We start from the raw sequence: 21,011 nt of genomic DNA, 5'->3' as shown, positions 1-21,011 counted from the left end.
TCAGTCAGTGTTGATGCAGCTAACAAACCAAGAAATGAGGGCTGGACGAGCACCTCGGGGGAGCGGAACCTCTCGTTGCCAATGGTGATGACCTGTAAATCAGGAAGCTTGTAGCTCTTCTCCAGGGCTGAGGAGGAAGCTGCTTTGTGCATCTCTGGCTCAAAGTGCAGACCCACGAAGCAGAGCTTCTCCTTGATGTCACCCATGATCTTGTGATCAGCTGGAGTTCAGAGTTTTAATGTTGGTGTTGCACAAATATTCTGAGCACAGAAAACAAGGCTAACTTAGACGTGGTGGGAGCATCATCTCCTGCTCCAAAGTTAGTCATCTAAACCATTGGTTGGTGGTGCCAGATCTGCAGGACAGGATGTTGGTTTGACAGTGAAGATGAGAGCTGCTGAAATGACGGAAGATTCTCCCACAAACCACAACCTGTTTGTTTGCAGAGGCAGAACGTTTGGTGAATGCTTCACTTATACCCAGTCATGATCTCCTCCCCTCTTAACCTGCTCATTTTAAAATGCTCCAGAACACTGTTTTTGAGTGTAAAACAAATATTTTCATATTTTCAAAATTAAACTGAGCAACTGCAAAAGTTGTTTCATGAAAAAAAAAAAACAGAAACATAAATGTTGTCTTTCTAACTTTTGGCAGAGGTGAAGGCGAATGAACAAACTCTCAGAAACAAATTTTAGTGCTTAACAGATTTTTAAAAAGTCCCAACTTTTCTGCAACTGGGGGTTTTGCTTCCTGTTAACATCCTTATGTTTGCACATTTCCTGATCACTTCTTACATTGTAATTGTTCAAATTACAATGTGATACAATGTGGCACAAAGGCAGCTTCAGTCAGAAAACTGTTTTTATAGGCTTATTCTGCATTTGTAGCTCCTGATACGCCCATCGTCTCCATGTTGTACCTGGTTATGTCCAACAATGGATAGGAAGACAGCACGGGGGCCTTCGTCTCCAGCAAAACCAGCTTTGCTAATGCTGGAGCCGTTGTCAATAACAAGAATGGAGACTTGGACGTCCATGTCTGAAAGGAAACTTTTTTTTCGTATTATTTTCATTGTTTTCTGTTGAAACCCCCTTAAATGATGGTGTCATTTTTCTAAAGTCATTTGAAATAACATGACGTGATCATGTAATTTAGTCGTAGTGTAATGTGTGGAATGTTGCAGCATGGGTTTCCCCGTGAGACGACATAGAAACTGGTTTTACTACTTTTATTCTTCTATGCTCATTTTTGAAGGACTGACAGTTGTTTGATGGCTGTGACAGTTGCAGTCGTCCAACCAGGTCAACTGTCCCTCATCTGAATCTTGTGACCTTTCCAAGTCTCAAAGCTTCAGACATTTTTCAAAAGTTAATTTAAAGTAAAGTACGGGGGGAAAAAATGGCAGACCTTTCCTCTCTGGACATTTCTAATCAGCTGACACTCAGTTATTACCATACAAAACATACCAACGGAAGAAAACCTAAAGGTTCTTTAGTTTCAACTATAGTCTAAATTAATTTTAATAAACTTTATTTCATGTAATTGATAAGGGAAAAAATTTAATGTCTGCTGAAGTTGGATGCAGATTTTCTTCTGTCATCAGTAGAAATTGACTCTTTCAGGCTTTATTTTAAAGAGTGATGGCAGCAGCTTTAGCTAGTTCTTATAAAAAATGTTATGTAGACAACAAATCTGCATAAAACTAAACTTTCTACAGGTGAACATGTTTGTAGATGACAAATCATTGTTGTTCATCTTAAAGAGCAGGGAATTGTTTTACAGCCAAACGTATCCCAGGTGAAAACTGCTTGCTCCTAGAGAATTTTAAAGCAAACCAATCAGGAAAAAGTACAAACATTTTGTCCACAAAACCGTCATCAGATGCTTTAGTGAATTAGTCTCATCACTGTAGCAGTTTAGCCTTGAGATATTTCAGCTAAATATCAGTTAAAAACCTAAAATATAAGTTAAAAACTGTCAAACTGCCCCCTTACCTGTGCAGGTGAGTCTTGTTTGCTGTGCTCCGTAAAAGCAGCATCAGGAGCCATACTGGGTTTTAAAGCAGCACCTTGACCTGTGAGGATTCCGACCGTGACCTCGGGGCTGTGGCCTCCATTACTGTCTAACCTGTCTCCATACCCACCCAGGTTATTCTGGTCTAAAGCCACAGTGTCAAACCGGATTCTTTGTGGAGCTCTTCATAATACCGTGAGTTTTCAAACAACATCCAATTTAGGTGTAAAACAGTTTAGTACAATTTAATACAGTATATACACAGACTAGCAGATAAAACACTTACATGATTATGTATTTTACCCTGTTGATTTTATTTAATCAAATAGTTATAAATGGATCAAAAACACAAAATGAAAAATGACAGAATAATTGTCAAAGCAGATTTTCTTTATAATTGTTACTTAATTCCCAAAAGGTCCCAATTGTTACATAAAATAAACCTGATGCATCTGATCATTTTTTGCAGATATTCAGCTGCAATTTCCTCTGTAAAACCTGCTGTGCTGGTTGGGCAGTGTTTACAAATTCTGCCCAAACAAGCTCGATGAGGTTCAGATCAACTGACTGACCAGGTAAAACCTTCATAGAGTTTCCAGCAGGGTAGTATCCCCTCATCAGTCATTGTCCTCAGCAATGGAAGTAAAAGTACTTCCTTACTGTAAGTACGTACATTGTTCACACATCTGTACTTTACTTAAGTAGATTTAACTTTTACTCCACAACATCTTAGAGCAAATATCTGTACTTTTTACTCCATTTCTAATCACAGCTGTGTTACAAGTTATAATCATGTTACTTTAAACATTTCATAATCAAGCGCTTTATCACTAGTGGGACATGAATCTCTTCCCTAAACCAGGACTAATAAAGGAGCAAAGCCCAGATTGTTTAAACCTTTATTTGTAGTGTTCACAGTTGATTTGTTCTCATTAAGCTGGTGAAACACAAAAGCAAAAAGCACAGATTTACATGTTTCTGAGGTGAACACACTCCTGACGAGTAAGACAATTCGGGTTTAAAGTGGACTCAGTTCTACAGAGGACTGGAGGAGGTCTTTGGTTTGTCTGTCAGTAAAGTGCAGTTGTACTGGAGCTTATCAGGGTTTGGATACTTAAAAGAGCAACACTTAGCTGAGCGTCAGTCTGATGTCTGTGTTCAGATGAGGGGGTTCTGACTGATGTCTGTGGTCACTGATGCTCACTTACTCATGGGTGAGGGGTTGTATGTGGGGTTTATACTCCAGAAAAACCTGTAGACACACTGGGGAGAAACTGTCTGATGGTTTAGCTGCCTGTTAGCTCAATGGGTAAATCAGCAGGATCAAAATCCCAGGCTACCCACCAGGTGTGTCCCTTAGCGAGACAGTCGGCGCTAGCTCCTCCGGTGCCCCCCTGAGGGTGCCCCACTGCTCCCCCCAGGGGGAGGGGTTAAATGCAGAGAAAGAATTCCATTGTAACATGTATATGTGCTCAATGACAATAAAGGTTGTTCTTATAGCAAACTCTAGGAGCACGTCTAGAACCCTGTGGAACCCCACAAACTCTGCTGCTGTTAGGAAATAGGAAACCACAGACTGCTGTGTCCCCCAGAACCTGAATATAGTGCAGCTTTAATAACAATCACTCAGGGCAGGTGCATAGATACTGTTTGAGTTTAGTGTTTCTACACTGCTGCAGCACCATGTGATAAGTTTCAAGACAAAGAAGGGTCTAATTTCAGTACATGAAACAACAGGGACGTTTCACAGCACATTAGTACAGCTGCTTTTGGATTGTTTCAAAATCATAATGATTTCCTGATGACGTTCCATATTTTTGGCTTTAATAAGTTGTTGGCCTCTGCAAGGTAACACTGGGACACTTCTCAGTTTTTAGTAAGTGAGCTTTGCCTGAGTTGAGAGCAGTATTGTTCCAAATAACAGCAGTACAACAGGACTAAGCAGAATAATCCAGGTTTTTACTATATTTTTTTATTGCTATGTGGGAAACAGGTTCCCAGCAGGTGCAGTAGATTCTCATAAAACAAACAAGACCCAGCATTCATGATATGCAGCTCTTAAAGCTGTGCAACTGGGCAGTTAGTTAAAAGGGCTGTGTTCAAATAAATAGCAGTGTCTGCTGTTGACTGTACAAAATCTACTACAACTATTTAGTACAAACGTTGTTGTTTCTAGGATTTAGCATCCTGTGAATATTTAGTTGTATGACCACAGTTTTTTAAAACTGCTTCACATCCGTGTGGCATGGAGTCAACCTCTCAGCTGTTATTTCACCCCATGATTCTTTAACAACATTCCACAATTCATGTACATTTCTTGGTTTTGCTTCAGAAACAGCATTTTTGATATCAGCCCACAAGTTCTCGATTGGATTAAGGTCCAGGCATTGTGCTGGTCACTCCATAACATTCATTTTGTTGGTTTAGAACCAAGACTTTGCTCGTTTACCAGTGTGTTTGGGGTCACTGTCTTGTTGAAACAACCATTTCAAGGACATGTCCTCTTCAGCATAAGGCAACATGACTTCTTCAAGTATTTTGACATATGCAAACTGATCCATGATCCCTGGTATGTGATAAATAGGAGAAACACACCCACATGCCTCCACCACCAGGTTTCACTGTCTTCACTGTGTACTGTGGCTTGAATTCAGAGTTTTTGGGTCATCTCACAAACTGTTTGTGGCCCTTGGACCCATAAAGAACCATTTTACTCATCAGTCCACAAAATGTTCCTCCATTTCTCTTTAGGCCAGTTGATGTGTTCTTTGGCAGATTGTAACCTCTTCTGCACATGGCTTTTTTTAACAGAGGGTCTTTGTGGGGGATTGTTGAAAATAGATTAGCTTCACACAGACACCTTCTAACTGTCACAGTACTTACAGGTAACTCCAGCTGAGCCTTTGCCATTCTGCTTATTCTTCCATCCATTTTGATGGTTGTCCTCCGTTTTCTTCCACGTCTCTCTGGGTTTGCTCCATTTTAAGGCATTGGAGATCATTTTAGCTGAACAGCCTATAATTTTTGCACCTCTTTATAGGTTTTCCCCTCTCCAATCAACTTTTTAATCAAAGTATTCTGCTCATCAGAACATTTTCCTCAGGATTTCAAATGCATGTTCAACAAGTGCTGGCTTCATCCTCAAATAGGAGCCACCTGATTCACACCTGTTTTTTCACTAAATTGATGACCTCAGTGGTTGAATACCAAACTGCTATTTTTTTGAACACACCCCTTTTAACTAATTGCCCAGTTGCACAGTCTTAAGAGTGTGAATATCATGAATGTTGGGTCTTGTTTGTTTTCTGAGAATCTACTGCACCTGCTGGTAACTTGTTTGACACGTAGCAATAAAAAATATACTAAAAACCCGAATTATTCTGCTTAGTCACATTGTACTGCTATTATTTTGAACAATACTGTGTGTCTTTGTAAATCACTTATAATCTTATAAATATTCTGTGCTTTGTTTTTAAAAAACCCTGCAGAATATAAATACATAGTTTATAATTTGTGATTATGGGCCTGAAACAATGAAGAGAAGTTGGGTAGATAACATTTTAACCAAATGAGGGACGTCTGGTTTGCTTCTATTGTGTCTATGATCTGACTGGATGGAAATAAACAGTGGAACTGATTCTCAGAGGACGAGGTCCCAGTCTCCTCATCATGACGTTCACACTCAGATGATGTAAAAATAAGAATGACACACAACAAACATTAGACATCTACACACTAAACATCTCTCTCTCCTTATCCACCTCCATCTAACCTCCCTGTCTCCACAGATGGTCTCCGGCCCTCCGTCAGTACTCCGGCAGAGTCTCGTCGTAGTCCATGATGCTCAGTTCATATCTCGTCTGTCGGACAGCGAGGCTCAGGTCTGCACGGGGGGCTGGGGGGTCAGAACCAGGGAGCCTGGGAGCTGCAGCCTGGCTCAGAGGCTCCGTCTCAGGGATGGCTGCCAGGATTGTGGCCTCCTCCACCTCCTGACCCAGCGGAGGGCTCTCTGGCTGGGCCTCCACAGGCTCCTTGTTGTCTTCCTGCACCTCCCCTTCTTCCTCCTCCTCTTGGCCGTGAGTGGTCGGTCTGAACAGCTGCCGTGCTTGCTGTTCTAGGTAGGAGCCGATGACCAGGGGGGAGTCGATGGGGGAGAGGGATGTGGGGGAGGAGGAGCAGGATGGGAGGTGCAGCGGGGAGGTGGAGAGGGCTTCAACACCTCCATTTATTACAACAGAAGAAGATTGGAGACAGAAGTCGTGGCTGCTCTGAGCGGCGGGAAACACGACGCTGCTGTTTGGCCTGACGGAGAGATGACATCACATGACCTCACATGTACCAACAACTGATTGCTGAATTCATATTCTTTTTAATTTCAGATTTAACAGTCTAAACTAACCAGTTTTTTTTTCAGCTGTCAGTGCTCAACCAACCAGCCATGTACCCACAGTGTTAAACAGATGATATTTTCACTTCTTCTGTAGATACGATAGTGGAAGGGAAATGTTTGTTCCTTATAAATCACATGTTCATTAAAGGTAAATGACTCTTTACCTGCTGCTGACATCCAGCTGCACCTGACTGTACAGGTGAAGCATCTCCGTCTGCAGCGTCTGGGTGACCCTCCTCAGGGCGACACAGCGACTGTCGCAGGCCGACAGCTCCGCTCTGACAGAGACACACAGCAGCTGTCATTACAGGTGTAAACTCAGGTTTTCACAATGGTAACTGAAGCAGTTTCTTCTGGATCGAGACACTGAACAATAACTAAAACTAACTGCAGGTTAGTAAAAGCTGTTTCTGCAGATTGGTGTCGTGATGCGTTGATAGAAATCCAAAAATAACATTTTATGGATTTTTTTGTTTGTTTTTAGCTTTAAACACAAGTTCCCACATTATTTAAACGCTGACACTTAAAACCTCAGCAGTGTCTGACCTGCTCTGGGTCTTGGTGTCCTCCAGGAGTTTCTTCTGATCCAGAATCAGCTGGTCTTTCTTGGCCAGCAAATTCTCCAGCTCAGTGATCCTGTGATTGGCCGCTTCTAGTTTCTGCCTGTGCAGGACCTCGCTTTCCTTCAGACGCTGGTACTCCTTACCCACACTGCACTGCAGCATGGAGGCCTCCTGCAACAGAGACATGACTGAAAGGGTTCAGTTCCAGAAGAGTAGAGAAATGAACAAGTGTCATTAACCCTGCAATTCCATGTGATGGTCAAGTCTAGTCGGTGCTCGTGGTTCCACCAGTTGCACCAGGGCTCATCTCAGAATCCTCTCTGCCCTTTGTCTATTTATGACAGAAGCTGCTTCTCAAACACACTGAAAACAGCTTAACCCACACATCAGGTAGCACTTTAATCCTTTTATCCTTCTGCCAGTAATAACACTGTGTGGAATCATTATGATGATTAATAAATGTTTAGAAATACAAATCAGATCCATATTGTTCATATCTGTATGACTTTTTCCATCAGCTACAGCACTATGAAGGTTGGAACATGAACACAATTGAAAGCTGTGGGGGAAAAAAACAAGGAAAGGTCGGCACCACAAGAAGAAGCTCGGGTTCTGAAAAGCTCCTGATGCAGAGAACAGAACAGACCAAAACAGCGTCACGTGCAACGCTACAGATCTGCACTGGTGGAACTGGAAGCTACGGGCTACAGAAAACAGCTCAACTGCAGCAAAGGGTCCCAATATTTTTCTCCAAGTTTCCAGTAAAATCTAAAAGCAGCTTGTCAGCAGTATTAAAAAGGGAACAGAGAGCAGTGCTGTGTTTTTCCGTGTTGTCAGGAGTCGCTGTTACCGTGCAGCGGTCGGTGTCTCCGGCCTCTAGTCGTTCTGTCAGAGCTCGGTTGGTTTCTCTGAGCAGGACAAGCTGCTGGTTCAGCAGGAAGATCTGCTGCTGCAGCTGCTCACTGCTGCACAGCTGCAGAGACACACACAGCACATATCGGTTTTGTAGTATATGTCCAATAATCAGTCACACTGCAGCAGAACTTTCACATTTGTGTTCAATATCAAGTTACTGTGCAAGGAACCAATAGCAGGGAGGCCTGTGGTCAACTTTCAATGCATAATAAAATTTAGTAACAAATTTGCTAACTTAACATTTGATTAAAACTGAAAACAAAATTGCAATGATTTGAATTCAGAACCACATTAGAATCGATGTATATTTCAAAAATATATTTGTACAACGTCTGATAAGAGTGTAGAATCATCTCTGCAACACAGTTCAGTGACCAACTCAAATGGTTTCATGTTAAATATATCCACATTAAGATAACCCAGACAGTTTGAATAATATAGAAATAAATCTTTGAGTGCCATGTGACCCTCTGCTGGGCAGGGTGGGTTTGGGAATGTGGGCTGTTACACAGAGGAAGTCGGCCGCTAGAATCAAGCGAAAGAATCAGGGTTTGTGTCCAAACCAACAGAAACTAGACGCACAAATCACCTGATGATGTGAACAGCACAAACAAATCATTGACTGTGTAGTTTCTCTTCAACAGATGCTGAGAGTTGAAACCTTAGAATGCGACAAGCCAACGGGTCATCTCCTCACCTTGAGTGACAGCTGGGTCAGCTGGTGTTCTGCATTATAGGCTTTGTTATTGGCTCTCTGAAGCTCCGCCTCCAGGTCCCTCAGCCTGCTCTGACACTCCTGAAGCTCACTCTGAAACAGTCAATCACAGCACAGATGGTACAGATACAATCAGTATTTCTCAATTTCTGAGTTCATTATTGAGATCTTGGAGTCGTGCTGGACGACCTCATATTCAGATATTTACACATACGAGGGCTCGGATTATTAGGAAGCTCTCTGATGATGCTGAATTGTGTTCAGTTGTACAGGTATGTTTACCTGCAGTCTCTGGTTTTCTCTCTGCTCCTCTTGTTGTCGCAGCAGCAGCTGTTGGATGTGTGTCTGCAGCTGCTTGGTGTGTTTGTGTGTGTCCTGCTGCAGCTGTATGTATCGTCTATGTTCTTCCTCCAGACTCCGCTTCAGAGACCGGATCTCCTCGTCCTGAACGGCCAGCTGGGCCTTCTGCAGCACACAACACACAAACAGGAAGCTGGTAAAACAGGGTCACTGCAACATGCGTGATTACAGTTAAACTTAAAGTCTGTCATCTGAAGAAAGGTCAGAGATCACCCGGACTGAGCTGTTTGTCTCTGTATTAAAGATGGATTGTTTGTGTGCTGAGATTTTTCTAATCACATGACCTCACACAACATCACACATCTGATTTTCAGATGAATAAATATTGGAAGAACTCAACAATGACGGAAGACTTAAGGAGAAACTAAAGAAAGAAGGATCTGAAGAACAAAAACAAAAACAGCAAAGAAGATGGAGAGAAGGAAGAAGACTGAAAACTGAAACTAAGAACAAAACTAAAAGGAAACTAAAAGTAAACGTTTAAGCAGGTTAGAACCATGAAATACCTGCACAAACAGCATCTTTAAAACACTGGACTGAAACACTGTTAATTCATGTGTTACCATGGCAACACTTTGCTCCTCCAGCGCTGTGGTATTGATGACTCTCCGCAGCAGACGGCGGTTTCTGATGGCGTGCTGCTGCCGTTTGAAGCGTTCGTACTGAAGCTGACCGTGGACCAGCAAAAGCTGACTCCTCAGAAACTGAAGCTCGTCGGCCGGGGCCGGACCTGAGGCACCAAGACGACAGAAAGACAACGGACAGAAAGATGTGTCAGCATCACGTGTGGAAATGTATCTGTTTGTTCCCATTCCAGTCTGAAAGTGGTGCGTTTAAAGCCCTGCAGGAAGACTTCAGAGTTTCAGGTGCAGTGTGACCGCAGAGAACAGTGGGGCTAACGGGGGAAAAGGTGTCATCCTGCTGGACTGTGCTGGGCTGATGGGTACAGGTTTGAAGGGTAAGAAGAGAGGCTGATGAACTTATGTACATGTACAAACCTGCAGTTGGTCGGGTTTGTGTTTAGCAGTGTTGTGCGCTAAAAAGATGAGGTCAGCTGACCTGTACATACTGACCAGGTTTTTCTTCTCTCATATCAGAGGCATATTTCAAGATGACAAAGCCGGGATTCATCAGGCTCAAATTATAAGAGCGTTCAGAGGGAATGAGACATTATTTTACACATGGATCTTCTACCTTAACCCCACTGAGAATCTCTGGGATGTGCTGGAGAAATTTCACTCTTAATCAGTTCATGATCTTGGATAATAATTAATGCGCCTCTGGATGAAAATGTTCCGACGTTGCATAAGCTCACTGAAGTAAATGTGTGCTGTAAGCTAAGATAAAGGCGTCCAATGAAAGATTGGCGAGACTTTTTTATTGGCTGAAGGTTTGTGTGTGAATATCCACGTTGATGAGAACGGTGATGTAAAAAAATGAAATATTGACATTATGTCCAAACTACACGCTGAATGGTTAACACGGAAAAAGGTGCAGAAACTAACTAGGAACTACTATCACAGCATGTGCAGACGACAACTAACGGTCAAAAAAGAAACATTAAAAAGTTAAAGACGAATGTCACTGAGAGCAGCAAGTTTCCTATAGAGACTGTGACAATTGCTAATGGTTCTGTTCGTGTCCAGAGTTTCTTCAAAAGAAGCAGGTCAGAGGACTTTGGTCAGTCCAGTTAGTGAGGAGTTAGTGGTCAGTTAGTCAGTTACACCATTATTCACGTTAGTTTTAATACATAACTCGCACAGGAAGGAGTGATTTAAAACAGAAATGTACAAACTAGATGTGCACATGGGTCCAAACTCCAGCCTTCTGTTAGAACTACACAGGTCAGTTTGTGTTTTATTTCAATAAGAGTATAAAAAAATCACATGCTAAAATTCGGAATATTTTTAAATCACTGATTATGTCTGTTTCTTTCTGCCTCAATGTGCTGCACCAAAGGGGAACCGCAGCTTTTGATCTGTACCTTCAGAGCACGGTTTGTCACTTCAGTCGTGACTGTTTCAGCTGCATCAGAAGCAGCACTTCGGGTCAAATCGACTGAACCAGAACATTAACTGGGTTGGAAACTGAAAGCGACCAGTGTCCATGTCCTGCCAGTGACTTTGTCTGAATGTGTGGGGGTGTTTTCACCTCGCAGATGAGGTTCACTCCCAGACACCATCAGGTTAATGACGTATTAATGAGGTGAGTGCGAGTGTTGTTCGTGTTAGCTTCAGGTACCTTTGCTTTTAATGCTCTGCTGTTTACCTCCAAAATGGCTCCGATCCAGCGGCTTATTCACTGCCGACAACCTGCAACACAAACGCACAATGATCCCTCCACAGCTGTGAGGACCCCCCCACCACCCTACCCTGACCTAGACTACAAGGTGTCACTAACCCAAACCTAAAACCAGCTCAGTTTTTTTATTATTTTACATTCGAGATTGTAGTGATGTGCATTAGTCTTTGGGTTCAGAGCTGCGTCAGAGCTCAGAAAAGCTGATTAGGTTTAACTGACTGATTAGGTCGACTGACTTTGCTTTCTTTTCTGGAAGAATTCCTGAACTGAAGCCTCAAACTATGATTGGTTAGGAAAACATAATCACACCGAGGGATTTAATGGGAAACTGTTTGGTGCCAACAGTGTCACCTCATGCTGAGGCGTTCGTGGGCGTCGTGTCCGTGGACAATCATCTGGTCCAAAGCCTCCAGAGGAGAGACAGAGGTGTGATCCGTGTCCCTTTCCTCCCCCTCTCCTCTCTTCTCCTGCTGCCCTGCTGCTTTCTCCAGTGCCTCCTACAGGACAAAACAGGAACAAGACGCATCAATCAAAATTACTTTAACTTTTATTTTACTTTAATGAGTGTTTTTAATTTTCAATCCTTTCATCCTTTTCTTTTCCACTTCATCCTTCTATTCTCTCATCCTTCCTTTCTCCCTATCCTCTCCTTTCATGCTTCTTTCGTTCCTGATCCAGTTCAGTCTAGTTGATTTTACCTGAGTCTTCCTCCTGATGAAGAGCGTGGCAGCTTGGGGCAGAGCGAGCTCAAACAGGGGTTCATATGGGGGGGCGGGTCGTTGGTCCTCTAATCTGTGAGAGGAGGTGGAGGATGGGTGAGGGGGGGTGAAGCAGAGGGAGGAGGGAGGAGGTGGGACAGATGAAGCTGATGATGGACAATCACGGCTGGGGGTGGAGGTGAGGACGACAGGCAGGTGGGGGTCACCTGAAATGATCTCTGGGGACAGAAAAAGAGGTTCAGGTTCATGTTCCCTTTAACACAAAGAGCGACACGTGTGAAACAAAACATCCAGGTGTCTGCAGAGGTCGATCAGGTGATTAGCTCACCTTCACTGCCGCTGTTGATGAAGTCACTCTGGTCTCTCTCCTCGTCCTCTGTGATTAGATGAAAAGATGTCCTCTCACGCTCTGTAGTGGGCTGCAACTTCACCTGTGAAGACAGTGTCCTTCAAAATAAAAGCCTCCCGCTGAGGAGAACAGATCTTAACATCTGTCCGTGGTTCTGATCTCACCTGGTTGTGGTCATCAGGAGGTGGAGCGACGACACCTGGGTTATCCTCAGTCTGCGGTGTGACAGGTACAGAGGCTGCTGAGACACATTTTGTCCCTGGAGACACGACAGAAGTACAGAAGTTTGTCTTTAGTTGGAATCAGAGTAAAAACAAACAAAGCAAGCAACTGCAGTGCCTTGCAAAAGTATTATCATCCCTTGAACTTTCCCACATTTTGTCACGTTACAACCACAAACATAACTGTATTTATTGGGATTTTATGTGACAGATCAATAAAGAGTGGCACATAATTGTGAAGTGAAAGGAAAATGTTTTAAAAACAAATATCTGAAAAGTGTAACATGCATTTGTATTCGGCCCCTTTACTCTGATACCACTTACTAAAATCCAGTGAAACCAATTGTCTTCAGAAGTCGCCTAATTAGTATGTAGAGTCCAGCTGTGTGTAGTTCAATCTCAGCATAATTACAGCTGTTCTGCAAAACCCTCAGAGGTTTGTTAGAGAACATTAGTGAACAAAAAGCCTCATGAAGTCCAAAGAACAGACCAGGGATAAAGTTGTGGAGTAGTTTAAAGTAGGGTTAGGCTATAAAAAACATCCCAAGCTCTTAAATCTCACAGGGCACTGAACAATCTATCATCTTAAAACAGAGTGTGGCACAACTGCAAACCTACCAAGACATGGCCGTCCACCTACACTGACAGGCCGGGCAAAGAGAGCGTTAATCAGAGAAGCAGCCAAGAGGCCCATGGTAACTCTGGAGGAGCTGCAGAGAGTCCCCACAAGCCGTGTGGGGGACACAGCAAACATGTGGAAGAAGGTCCTCTGGTCACATCAGATTAAAATTTTTGGCCTAAATGCAAAACGCTGTGTGGTGGAAACCTAACATTGCACATCACCCTGAACACACCATCCCCACTGTGAAACATGGTGGTGGCAGCATCATGTTGTGGGGATGATTTTCTTCAGCAGGGACATTGAAGCTGGTCAGAGTTGATGGGAAGATGCATGGAACCAAATACAGGGCAACAGGAAAACCGGTTGAGACTGGGGCAGATTTTCACCTTCCAGCAATGACCCTAAACAGTGGAATGGTTTAGATCAAAGCATGTTCACGTGTTAGTATGACCCAGTCAAAGTCCAGACCTAAAGCCATTTAAGAATCTGTGGCAAGACTTTAACTGCTGTTCACGGACGCTCTCCATCCAACCTGACTGAGCTTGAGTTATTTTGCAAAGAAGAATGTGCAAAAGTTTCATTCTCTAGATGCATATAAGGTGGTTTTAAAAAGTATTGACTCTGTGTGTGTGTGTGGCTGAACACAAATGCAACCCACACATTTCACATATTTATTTGTAAAAACTTTTGAAAACTATTCATCATTTTCCTTTCATTTCACAATTATGTACCAATTTGTGTTGGTTATCACATAAAACCCCATTAAATTACATTTATGTGTGTAATGTGGCAAAGCTTGGAAAATGTAATGGGGTATGAATACTTTCGCAAGGCACTGTATGTTTAATCGAGCGTGTGTGTGTGTGTGACCTGAGATGGAGGGGGTTCTGCTCAGTTGATGGGCAGGGCCTATAGCAGCAGGTTCAGGTGGGGGTGTGGACAAACCGCAGTGAGAGGAGTGGCTCCAGGTGAGATCACCAGTCTGAACACACACAAACGGTCAGTGTTTACTGTGGATCCACATCCACCAGCTGATCACTGATTAATGAACCATCCAGGGAATAAACACTAACATGTCTGCAACACGTCATGTTGTTGATCCAACCTGTACACTTTGTTCACACCTCATAATTAGAGGCAAATACCACAGGTGGTGTGAAATGTCAATGATGTGTTGCTGCTTCCTGCACAAGGCTCAGTGACCGTCACAGTTCAGACGTTAAGTGTGGACGCGGTTCTGATCAGTCTCAGAATGTGAACTGTTCACTGAGCAGCAGCAGACTGTTGAGGTTATTAACAAAGACACAGGCAGTGTTACCTGTATGTAGGAGCTGTGGAGCGTCAGAGGACGTCCAGACCCTGAGGGACACACTGAACTTCCTGAACACACATAATTAAACACTCCATAAATTATTAATTCAACTCTGTACAGTCTGTAACAAAAGCTGCAGCATCTTGCTGAAGTTGGACATGTGTTTGAGAGACAAACAGAGTGCTGACCTGCATCTGAGCTGCTGACACTGTCTGCGTAAGGACTGGGACTGAGGTCCAGGTGAGGGAGGGGGGAGGACAGTGTGGGAGGTCTAGGTGAGGATGAGGTGGAGGAGTAAATGTCGTCCTCACAGGAAGACTCCAGAGGGTCCAGAGAGAATCTGGAACACTCGATCACAATGTCATGGACTTCATAACACCTCCACCTGAGACAGAGACACACATACCACATCACTGGGTTCTGCAGCTACTCAACAACTTTACTGCGGTAAGAGTACTAATACCACATAGTAGAAGAAAACCCTGTCTTGACTGGGACATGTTTCCCACTGTGTTGCATCATGTCTTCTTTACAGGACTCTGTTTGTGAACCAACTCTTTTAGTTTTCGTGACCTTTCAGTTTTGGGCTTTTGGTCATGTTCCTTCTTAAAGAGACGTCTGTGGATTCTCCGCATCTTTTAATATTTGTAAGTGTAGATTTATGAAATCCACAAACACTGAGTGATGAGACTTAGCTGCACCAGGATGATTTTTTTATGCCCAATTATGAAATGGTCCACATGAGATGTTCTAGCAGCTTCTTTTTAGCCTCACACAACATGTCAGTTTTCTGTCGCAACTTTTTTGAAACACATTGCTGACATCCAATTAAAATTGAGCAAATGTTTTTCAAAACGCAATCACATTTCTCTGTGTCAGTGTTTGCTATTTACATTTACACTGTGTCCCAACTTTTCCAGAAACTGCCGTTGTAAATTCTCTTATCCTCTCATGTGGAGCCACAAATCTATTTGACTGCTGTTTGCATCAGGCTGACTGTCTCTGTGGTTGAGAAGCAACCTGTTTCTTCTCATGATGATCAGAACATGTGACGTGTAACCATTTACAGATTTCATTTAAAGACCCTGATAGTTTTTTTCTTGCATTAGAAAACATCAAAAACTTGGTTCCACCTGCACTGAATCAAATCTGAGTGTTTTACTGAGTACTGACCTGGATGGGTCCAGTTCATAGTCCTGAGTCCCTGTGACCAACTCAGGATGAACCCTGACATGTTCCAGCATGGGCTGAGGGACAAAGACACAGAGCAGAGTTTGTAGAGAGCCTGATAAATGGACAGGTGACATTCTGAATCTGTTATCTGAGAACAGCAGCAGCTGATATTTACAGCAGCTATTTGTGTGTAAGAGAATCCAGTACAGCAGCTGCTACAGTCCCCACACGTCATTAAAGTCACACTTGACAAATACAACTACCGTATTTTTATGCTGTTTTCCTTAATTATTTGATAGTTTTCAGTGAAGAGTGGACAGGAAACTTTAGCCGCTTTCACACATGCTGGAACCTGAACTTCTCTGGAGGAGCAGCATGTGAGAATTCAAGTGTCCAAGTGAGAAGGCCCAGACATTACCCGGACTTTACCCGGACTTCGTCCTAGGGGGCTGGCAGGCTAATGTGAGTGAGCCTGCCTGTGGATAGAGGACGCTGCTCAGCCCTGAACAGGAAGATTTGAAGCAACCGAACGGGTGTGTTGACAATGTTTCCATGTGAGGACACTTCCGACTGAGACAACCTCTCGCTGTGCATTGACCTGATTCTCTGACATTTACAAAGCAAAGTTCCACAGTTTCTATGCAAAAAGGGGTTCAGAAGAGGAGGGGGGAACCCCCCAGCTGGACTTCAAACCTCGGAGGCTGTGGTTGGCCAGAACCATGTGGCCACCGGGCAAACTTTTAGGTTTACATTTTAGAGAAAAATACCCCCGACACTCAGATTACATTTGAGGTTGATAATAATGAGCTGCGCTGACCTTTACGACCTCGTGAAAGGTGTCCAGGTTCTCCTTCATGCTGTAGTGCAGCCTCAGGTAGGAGACGAAGTTACAGGGGAACATCCCGTACAGACGGTGAAACAGAGAGTACACAACTGCATGGAGGTGGACCAGGTAAACCACAGGTACATGACCTGCAGGAGAAAACACAGCAGATGTGTTAATGTTTCCAACAGCATTTTATCTCTATTAACAAATCTCATCAAGGTCACTTTACAAAGTGAGACCTGACAGAACGTTTATTCCAAGTGTCAGCACAGAGCATGTCCAACACCAAAGGTCACCAGCTCAATCAATACACATAACAATACACATATTATATCATGAAAGTAGAGCATTTAAGTAAAAAACCTGCAATTTCTTCATCTCAAACTATTTATTAAGTCAAAAACTAACTGTGGTAGTTACCACAACAAAAACAATGAACGTCTCAATAACTTGTCAATTGTTGTTCGTGTCCTCTTGGTCTCATGATGTCAAAATGTGAACAGCATAAAGAAGAGGACGGTTTTAATACAAACTGTCATTGAACCAGAACATTTAGGGGCTGATTCATGGACCATTTCTGTGATTGTTGAAGTTAATCATCTTGTTGGAGAACAACACGTTATGCAATAAATACTGAAACATTGAACAGTCAGACACGTACATTCAAAGGTTTAGAGCTAAAACTAAGTTCACCTATAAAGGTTATAGTGGACTCTTAAACTTCCCCAGAAATTTGAATACTGCAAACTATTAACGAGTACTGTATATACTCAAAAACGCTGTGTTTTACCAGGGTTTTTGTAGCTCCATGATGCGAGGCGTCCAAACACATCAAAGAATTCGTAGATGCGTTGTTTCCCAGCCTGTGGGATCATGGGGAGCAGAGTGATGAGGACCAGGACTCCGGTGATCAGGACTATCACATCTGTGTCGGTCTGAGGAAACACACTCACTGTAAGTTGTGTGTATTTATGTGTGTATTCGTATTTACTGAGTGTGTATTGAATGTGTATTAGTACTACCCAGTCTCAGTACCTTGAGGCAGCGCAGCAGGGAGGGCAGCAGGGCAGAGTGGCTGACGTGATGGATCCAGGGAGGCTGTTTGCGGATCAAGTGACCCAACAGGCTGAGACCTGCCAGTCGGGTCTCAGGTCTGTTCAGAGACTCATTCAGCTTCTCCAACAGCAGCTGACAAAGGTTCAGACACGTTTACGGTGAGAAATACTGCAATAACCAGTAGGAGAGTAAAACAGACATGGCGCTGACCTTGTGATGAGGCTCTCTGATGGAGGACAGCACGACCACCGCCTGAGAGGACCAGGTGTCCAGGTAATACTCCACCAGAGAGGAGAGGACAGCACCTCCTCTGTCTGCAAGAAAAACTGCATGTCACACTGACAGCTAGAGACAGGTGGAGACTAGGGCTGTCCACGTTTAACAATGCATTGCTGCAAATTCCTTCTTCGTCACTACTACTGTTGGTTAAACAAGTTCTGTGATAACAACTTGTTTCCTCACCTGTTCAGTGCTCGACAGCACGAGTGACTGAGTAAGAAAACTGACTGATTCTCAGAGTCAAATTAACAGATGTTAACTTTGTGATGTTTATGGTGCAGGTTACAGAACAGCTGAGACACACACACACACACACACACACACAGTGTCGTTAAACGCAAACACAACTCCAAAACAAGCACTGTTTGTGCATTTCCCCACACGGTGAACATGAGCTTGGATTAGGTGATGTGTGTCTACACTCTCTAGTCAGCCACCAGCTCTCCCTCATGCTATTTCCTTAGTGGGGCCTTTAATGACTGTGCCGAGTGTAGTTCATTTGTGTTTCAACTACAAATATCTGCCTATTCATTCTAGATCAGTCAGTTCAAATTAAGTTGTTGAAGTTTAGTGAAAAATCTTTTGTATTACAATATATATCAAAGAAAGAAAAACATCCCATGCATGTCTAAGTATTTACAATATCGTGCAGCTCTAGCAGAGAGAGATGGAGACAGGGGGACACTCTACTTGATCTCCCTTCAGGTGGACTCACCTGTGCTGAGCTGCTGATTCACTGCTGCTCTGACTTGCTCCGCCTCCTGCAGCTCCGAACTGTCCAATGAGAGAAGGAGCTCACTGAGACTCACCTGCTCCCTGGACATGACGAACACCTGCACATACACACATTACGGTTATTCAGCACCTTGTTCTCAGGTAAATGTTTGTCTCTCAGGAACCACTCCAGACCATGTCCCTAAGAGACCTGTGTCCTCAAACACCTGATAAACTCTCATGACAGTTCTTCACCCAGTTTCTTCAGACTAATTCACAGAATGTAACTTGATCAGACTTTCACACAAACTCTAAAACTAGATAAAGGGAACGCATGGACCACAGGGTCAGTGGTCGATCCCCGGTCCCGGCTATATGTCAAAGTGTCTCTGGGCAAGACACTGAACCCCTAACAGCCCATTTCCCTCCCCAGCTGTGCAGTCCCGGTCCAAGCCCGGTAGAAATTGGGGAGGGTTGTGTCAGGAAGGGCATCCAGCGTAAAAACTGTGCCAAATCAACATGCAGACAATGATTCGCTGTGGTGAGACTCACGGGATAAACCGAAAAAAAAAGAGATTAAACATATGAAACTAAAGCATTACAATTGGGGAAAATGACCAAAAATTGAATACCTGTGTCCCAACAAGGAAAAAGACAAAGTGTCACCACAAAGTGGACCATGCACCAAGAAGCACCAAGACAACAACCTTAAACACAATTAGTTCTTCCAAAAACAGTTAAGGCAGAAGAAACAGTTCAAGCTTTGACCTGAATCTCACACAAAAGCTGTAAAGTTCCTGCAGAAAACTACCCAACATCCCTGAGCTCCAGTGTTTCAGTGGTGAGGAAAGAAAACTGATTTGCAGGCCTGATTCACACGTTCTGGTCATGTTTAGTTGAAGTTAATGCTGATGTCCACACACAAAGACTGGATAATTTCCCACAATAAATAAATTAGTTTATTGCCTCTCTATTTAAATTGGGTTCTCTTTCTAGTTAGGACTATCTGGAATCTGTGTAAAAACCTGGTCATGTTTTAGGTCAAACTCTGAGTCTGAGCTGTTGAGGCAGATTAGTGTGTCAGATTATGACCATGACCACTCAGAGATTTATTCTGATTTCATATTCAAACCGACCGTTTGGCAGTGGGCTCTTTAGCTGTTTTCTCTTCTTACTGTCTTTGAATGACACTGAACTCTTTCACTTGTTTTCTGTATTTTAGTGCTGTCAAACAACTACAGCTGTTTCCAACAGAAACATAACCTAACAAACATGCGATAAAACAGTTGGTAATTTACTCTAAGACGATTACTTTTAACTTTAGTTTTTCCTGGGGGGGAGGGGGGATTTAACGTAAATAAAAAGCAATACTTCATGAGATCCAGTACAGCTACGGAGTCCTGTGTCTTACGTAATCTCCCAATGACGTCAGAGTCACCATTTCAAAGAAACTGACCGTAGAGTTTGAAGCCCGTAGTTAGTTATATTACCACGTCACAGCTGTCTGCTCATTCTTTAAAGCAGCTAGCTCACCGCTAACATAATGCTAAGCTAACATGCTAACAGCTGTCAGTGTGCTCCGCAGTTTAGCAGAGGAGTTAACGGAGCTGACAGCGGGAACTTCCTGTCCTGCGGCTGCTACGTCACTAACTGGGCTCGGAAACCGGCGGACTCGGCTCGGTGACGAAGACAAACCACGCTGACAGAAAACGGTGAACTTGACGAACGCTGTGTTACCTCAGAACTGTTGATCCGAGCAGGGCGCAGCCATGTTGAATAAGAGTCCCGCCCACCGCTGTAACCAGACACCTTCAGCTGTCAATCACAGTCAAGGGGCGTTCAGGGACAATTGGAAAAACGACCGTCGACCGAGTTTGGTTATTTAACGTCCCATAAAGTGGTGAGAATCACTGTGACTCTTGTTGACTATTGTAACTTTTGTTTAAAGTTTCGATTAATCTATTCGTTATATAGGTCGTTTGAGCGAGGTCACGTGACTAAGTCAGACTCATTAATTAGATGACTTTAGATTTAATAAAATCATAAGTGACTTGCAACTCGACATGGACTTTACCACCAAGTGAGTACGGTCTCACAGACCCTCAATGCAACATAAACACACACAGTCTTTAAACGTCTCTCTAAAAAACACTTCAAATATTTTAGTTATTCACAACTTTTACTACAAATATTCGTGTATAAGCACAAAGGCAGTAAATGACACATAAATGTTTTAAAGCCTGAATTTTAGTCAGACCCAATAATCTTTTTCCTTTACTACACTCACCATGCTCTCTTCTTCTAAAGGGGTTTAGAATTCTTCCTCTCATTCATTCATTCACACACCATGGAAGACTCTGGCCTGACCCAAGAGGACAAAATTGGGATTCCATATCTCAAGGACACTTTAATAGAAGGACCTGGAGATTTGATCACTGACACTTAAAGGGTCAGGGATTTTTACAATAATCATTTAAAAAACT

The 21,011-nt window shown here is 43.2% G+C and overlaps 1 protein-coding gene across 5 annotated transcripts; it reads right to left on the bottom strand.

The window, feature by feature from the left end:
• Positions 1 to 2,898: 2,898 nt before the first annotated feature.
• tsc1a (TSC complex subunit 1a) lies at positions 2,899 to 20,352 on the bottom strand. 5 transcript variants are annotated; one of them, XM_067520424.1, is made up of 22 exons: positions 20,266 to 20,352; positions 18,530 to 18,647; positions 17,746 to 17,849; positions 17,515 to 17,667; positions 17,270 to 17,414; positions 16,471 to 16,625; positions 15,654 to 15,727; positions 14,669 to 14,865; positions 14,487 to 14,548; positions 14,039 to 14,150; positions 12,490 to 12,584; positions 12,305 to 12,407; positions 11,956 to 12,194; positions 11,609 to 11,754; positions 11,198 to 11,268; positions 9,520 to 9,686; positions 8,879 to 9,061; positions 8,579 to 8,689; positions 7,817 to 7,939; positions 6,950 to 7,137; positions 6,568 to 6,681; positions 2,899 to 6,315 (listed from the first exon to the last, which is right to left on the bottom strand). In XM_067520424.1, the coding sequence occupies exons 2-22, from the start codon at positions 18,636 to 18,638 to the stop codon at positions 5,820 to 5,822; spliced, it is 3,147 nt and encodes a 1,048-aa protein (XP_067376525.1). In that variant the 5' UTR covers positions 18,639 to 18,647; positions 20,266 to 20,352; the 3' UTR covers positions 2,899 to 5,819. The 5 variants fall into 5 exon arrangements, with proteins under 5 accessions (XP_067376525.1, XP_067376526.1, XP_067376527.1 ...); XM_067520425.1 differs by lacking the exon at positions 20,266 to 20,352 and adding an exon at positions 19,900 to 20,204; XM_067520426.1 differs by lacking the exon at positions 20,266 to 20,352 and adding an exon at positions 19,985 to 20,204.
• Positions 20,353 to 21,011: the final 659 nt, after the last annotated feature.

This window comes from Channa argus, chromosome 11 (assembly GCF_033026475.1).
Source record: "Channa argus isolate prfri chromosome 11, Channa argus male v1.0, whole genome shotgun sequence".
In the NCBI taxonomy this organism is placed as follows: Eukaryota; Metazoa; Chordata; class Actinopteri; order Anabantiformes; family Channidae; genus Channa; species Channa argus.
Note: the sequence above shows the minus strand (reverse complement) of the source record. Positions and strands in the feature narration are given on the sequence as shown.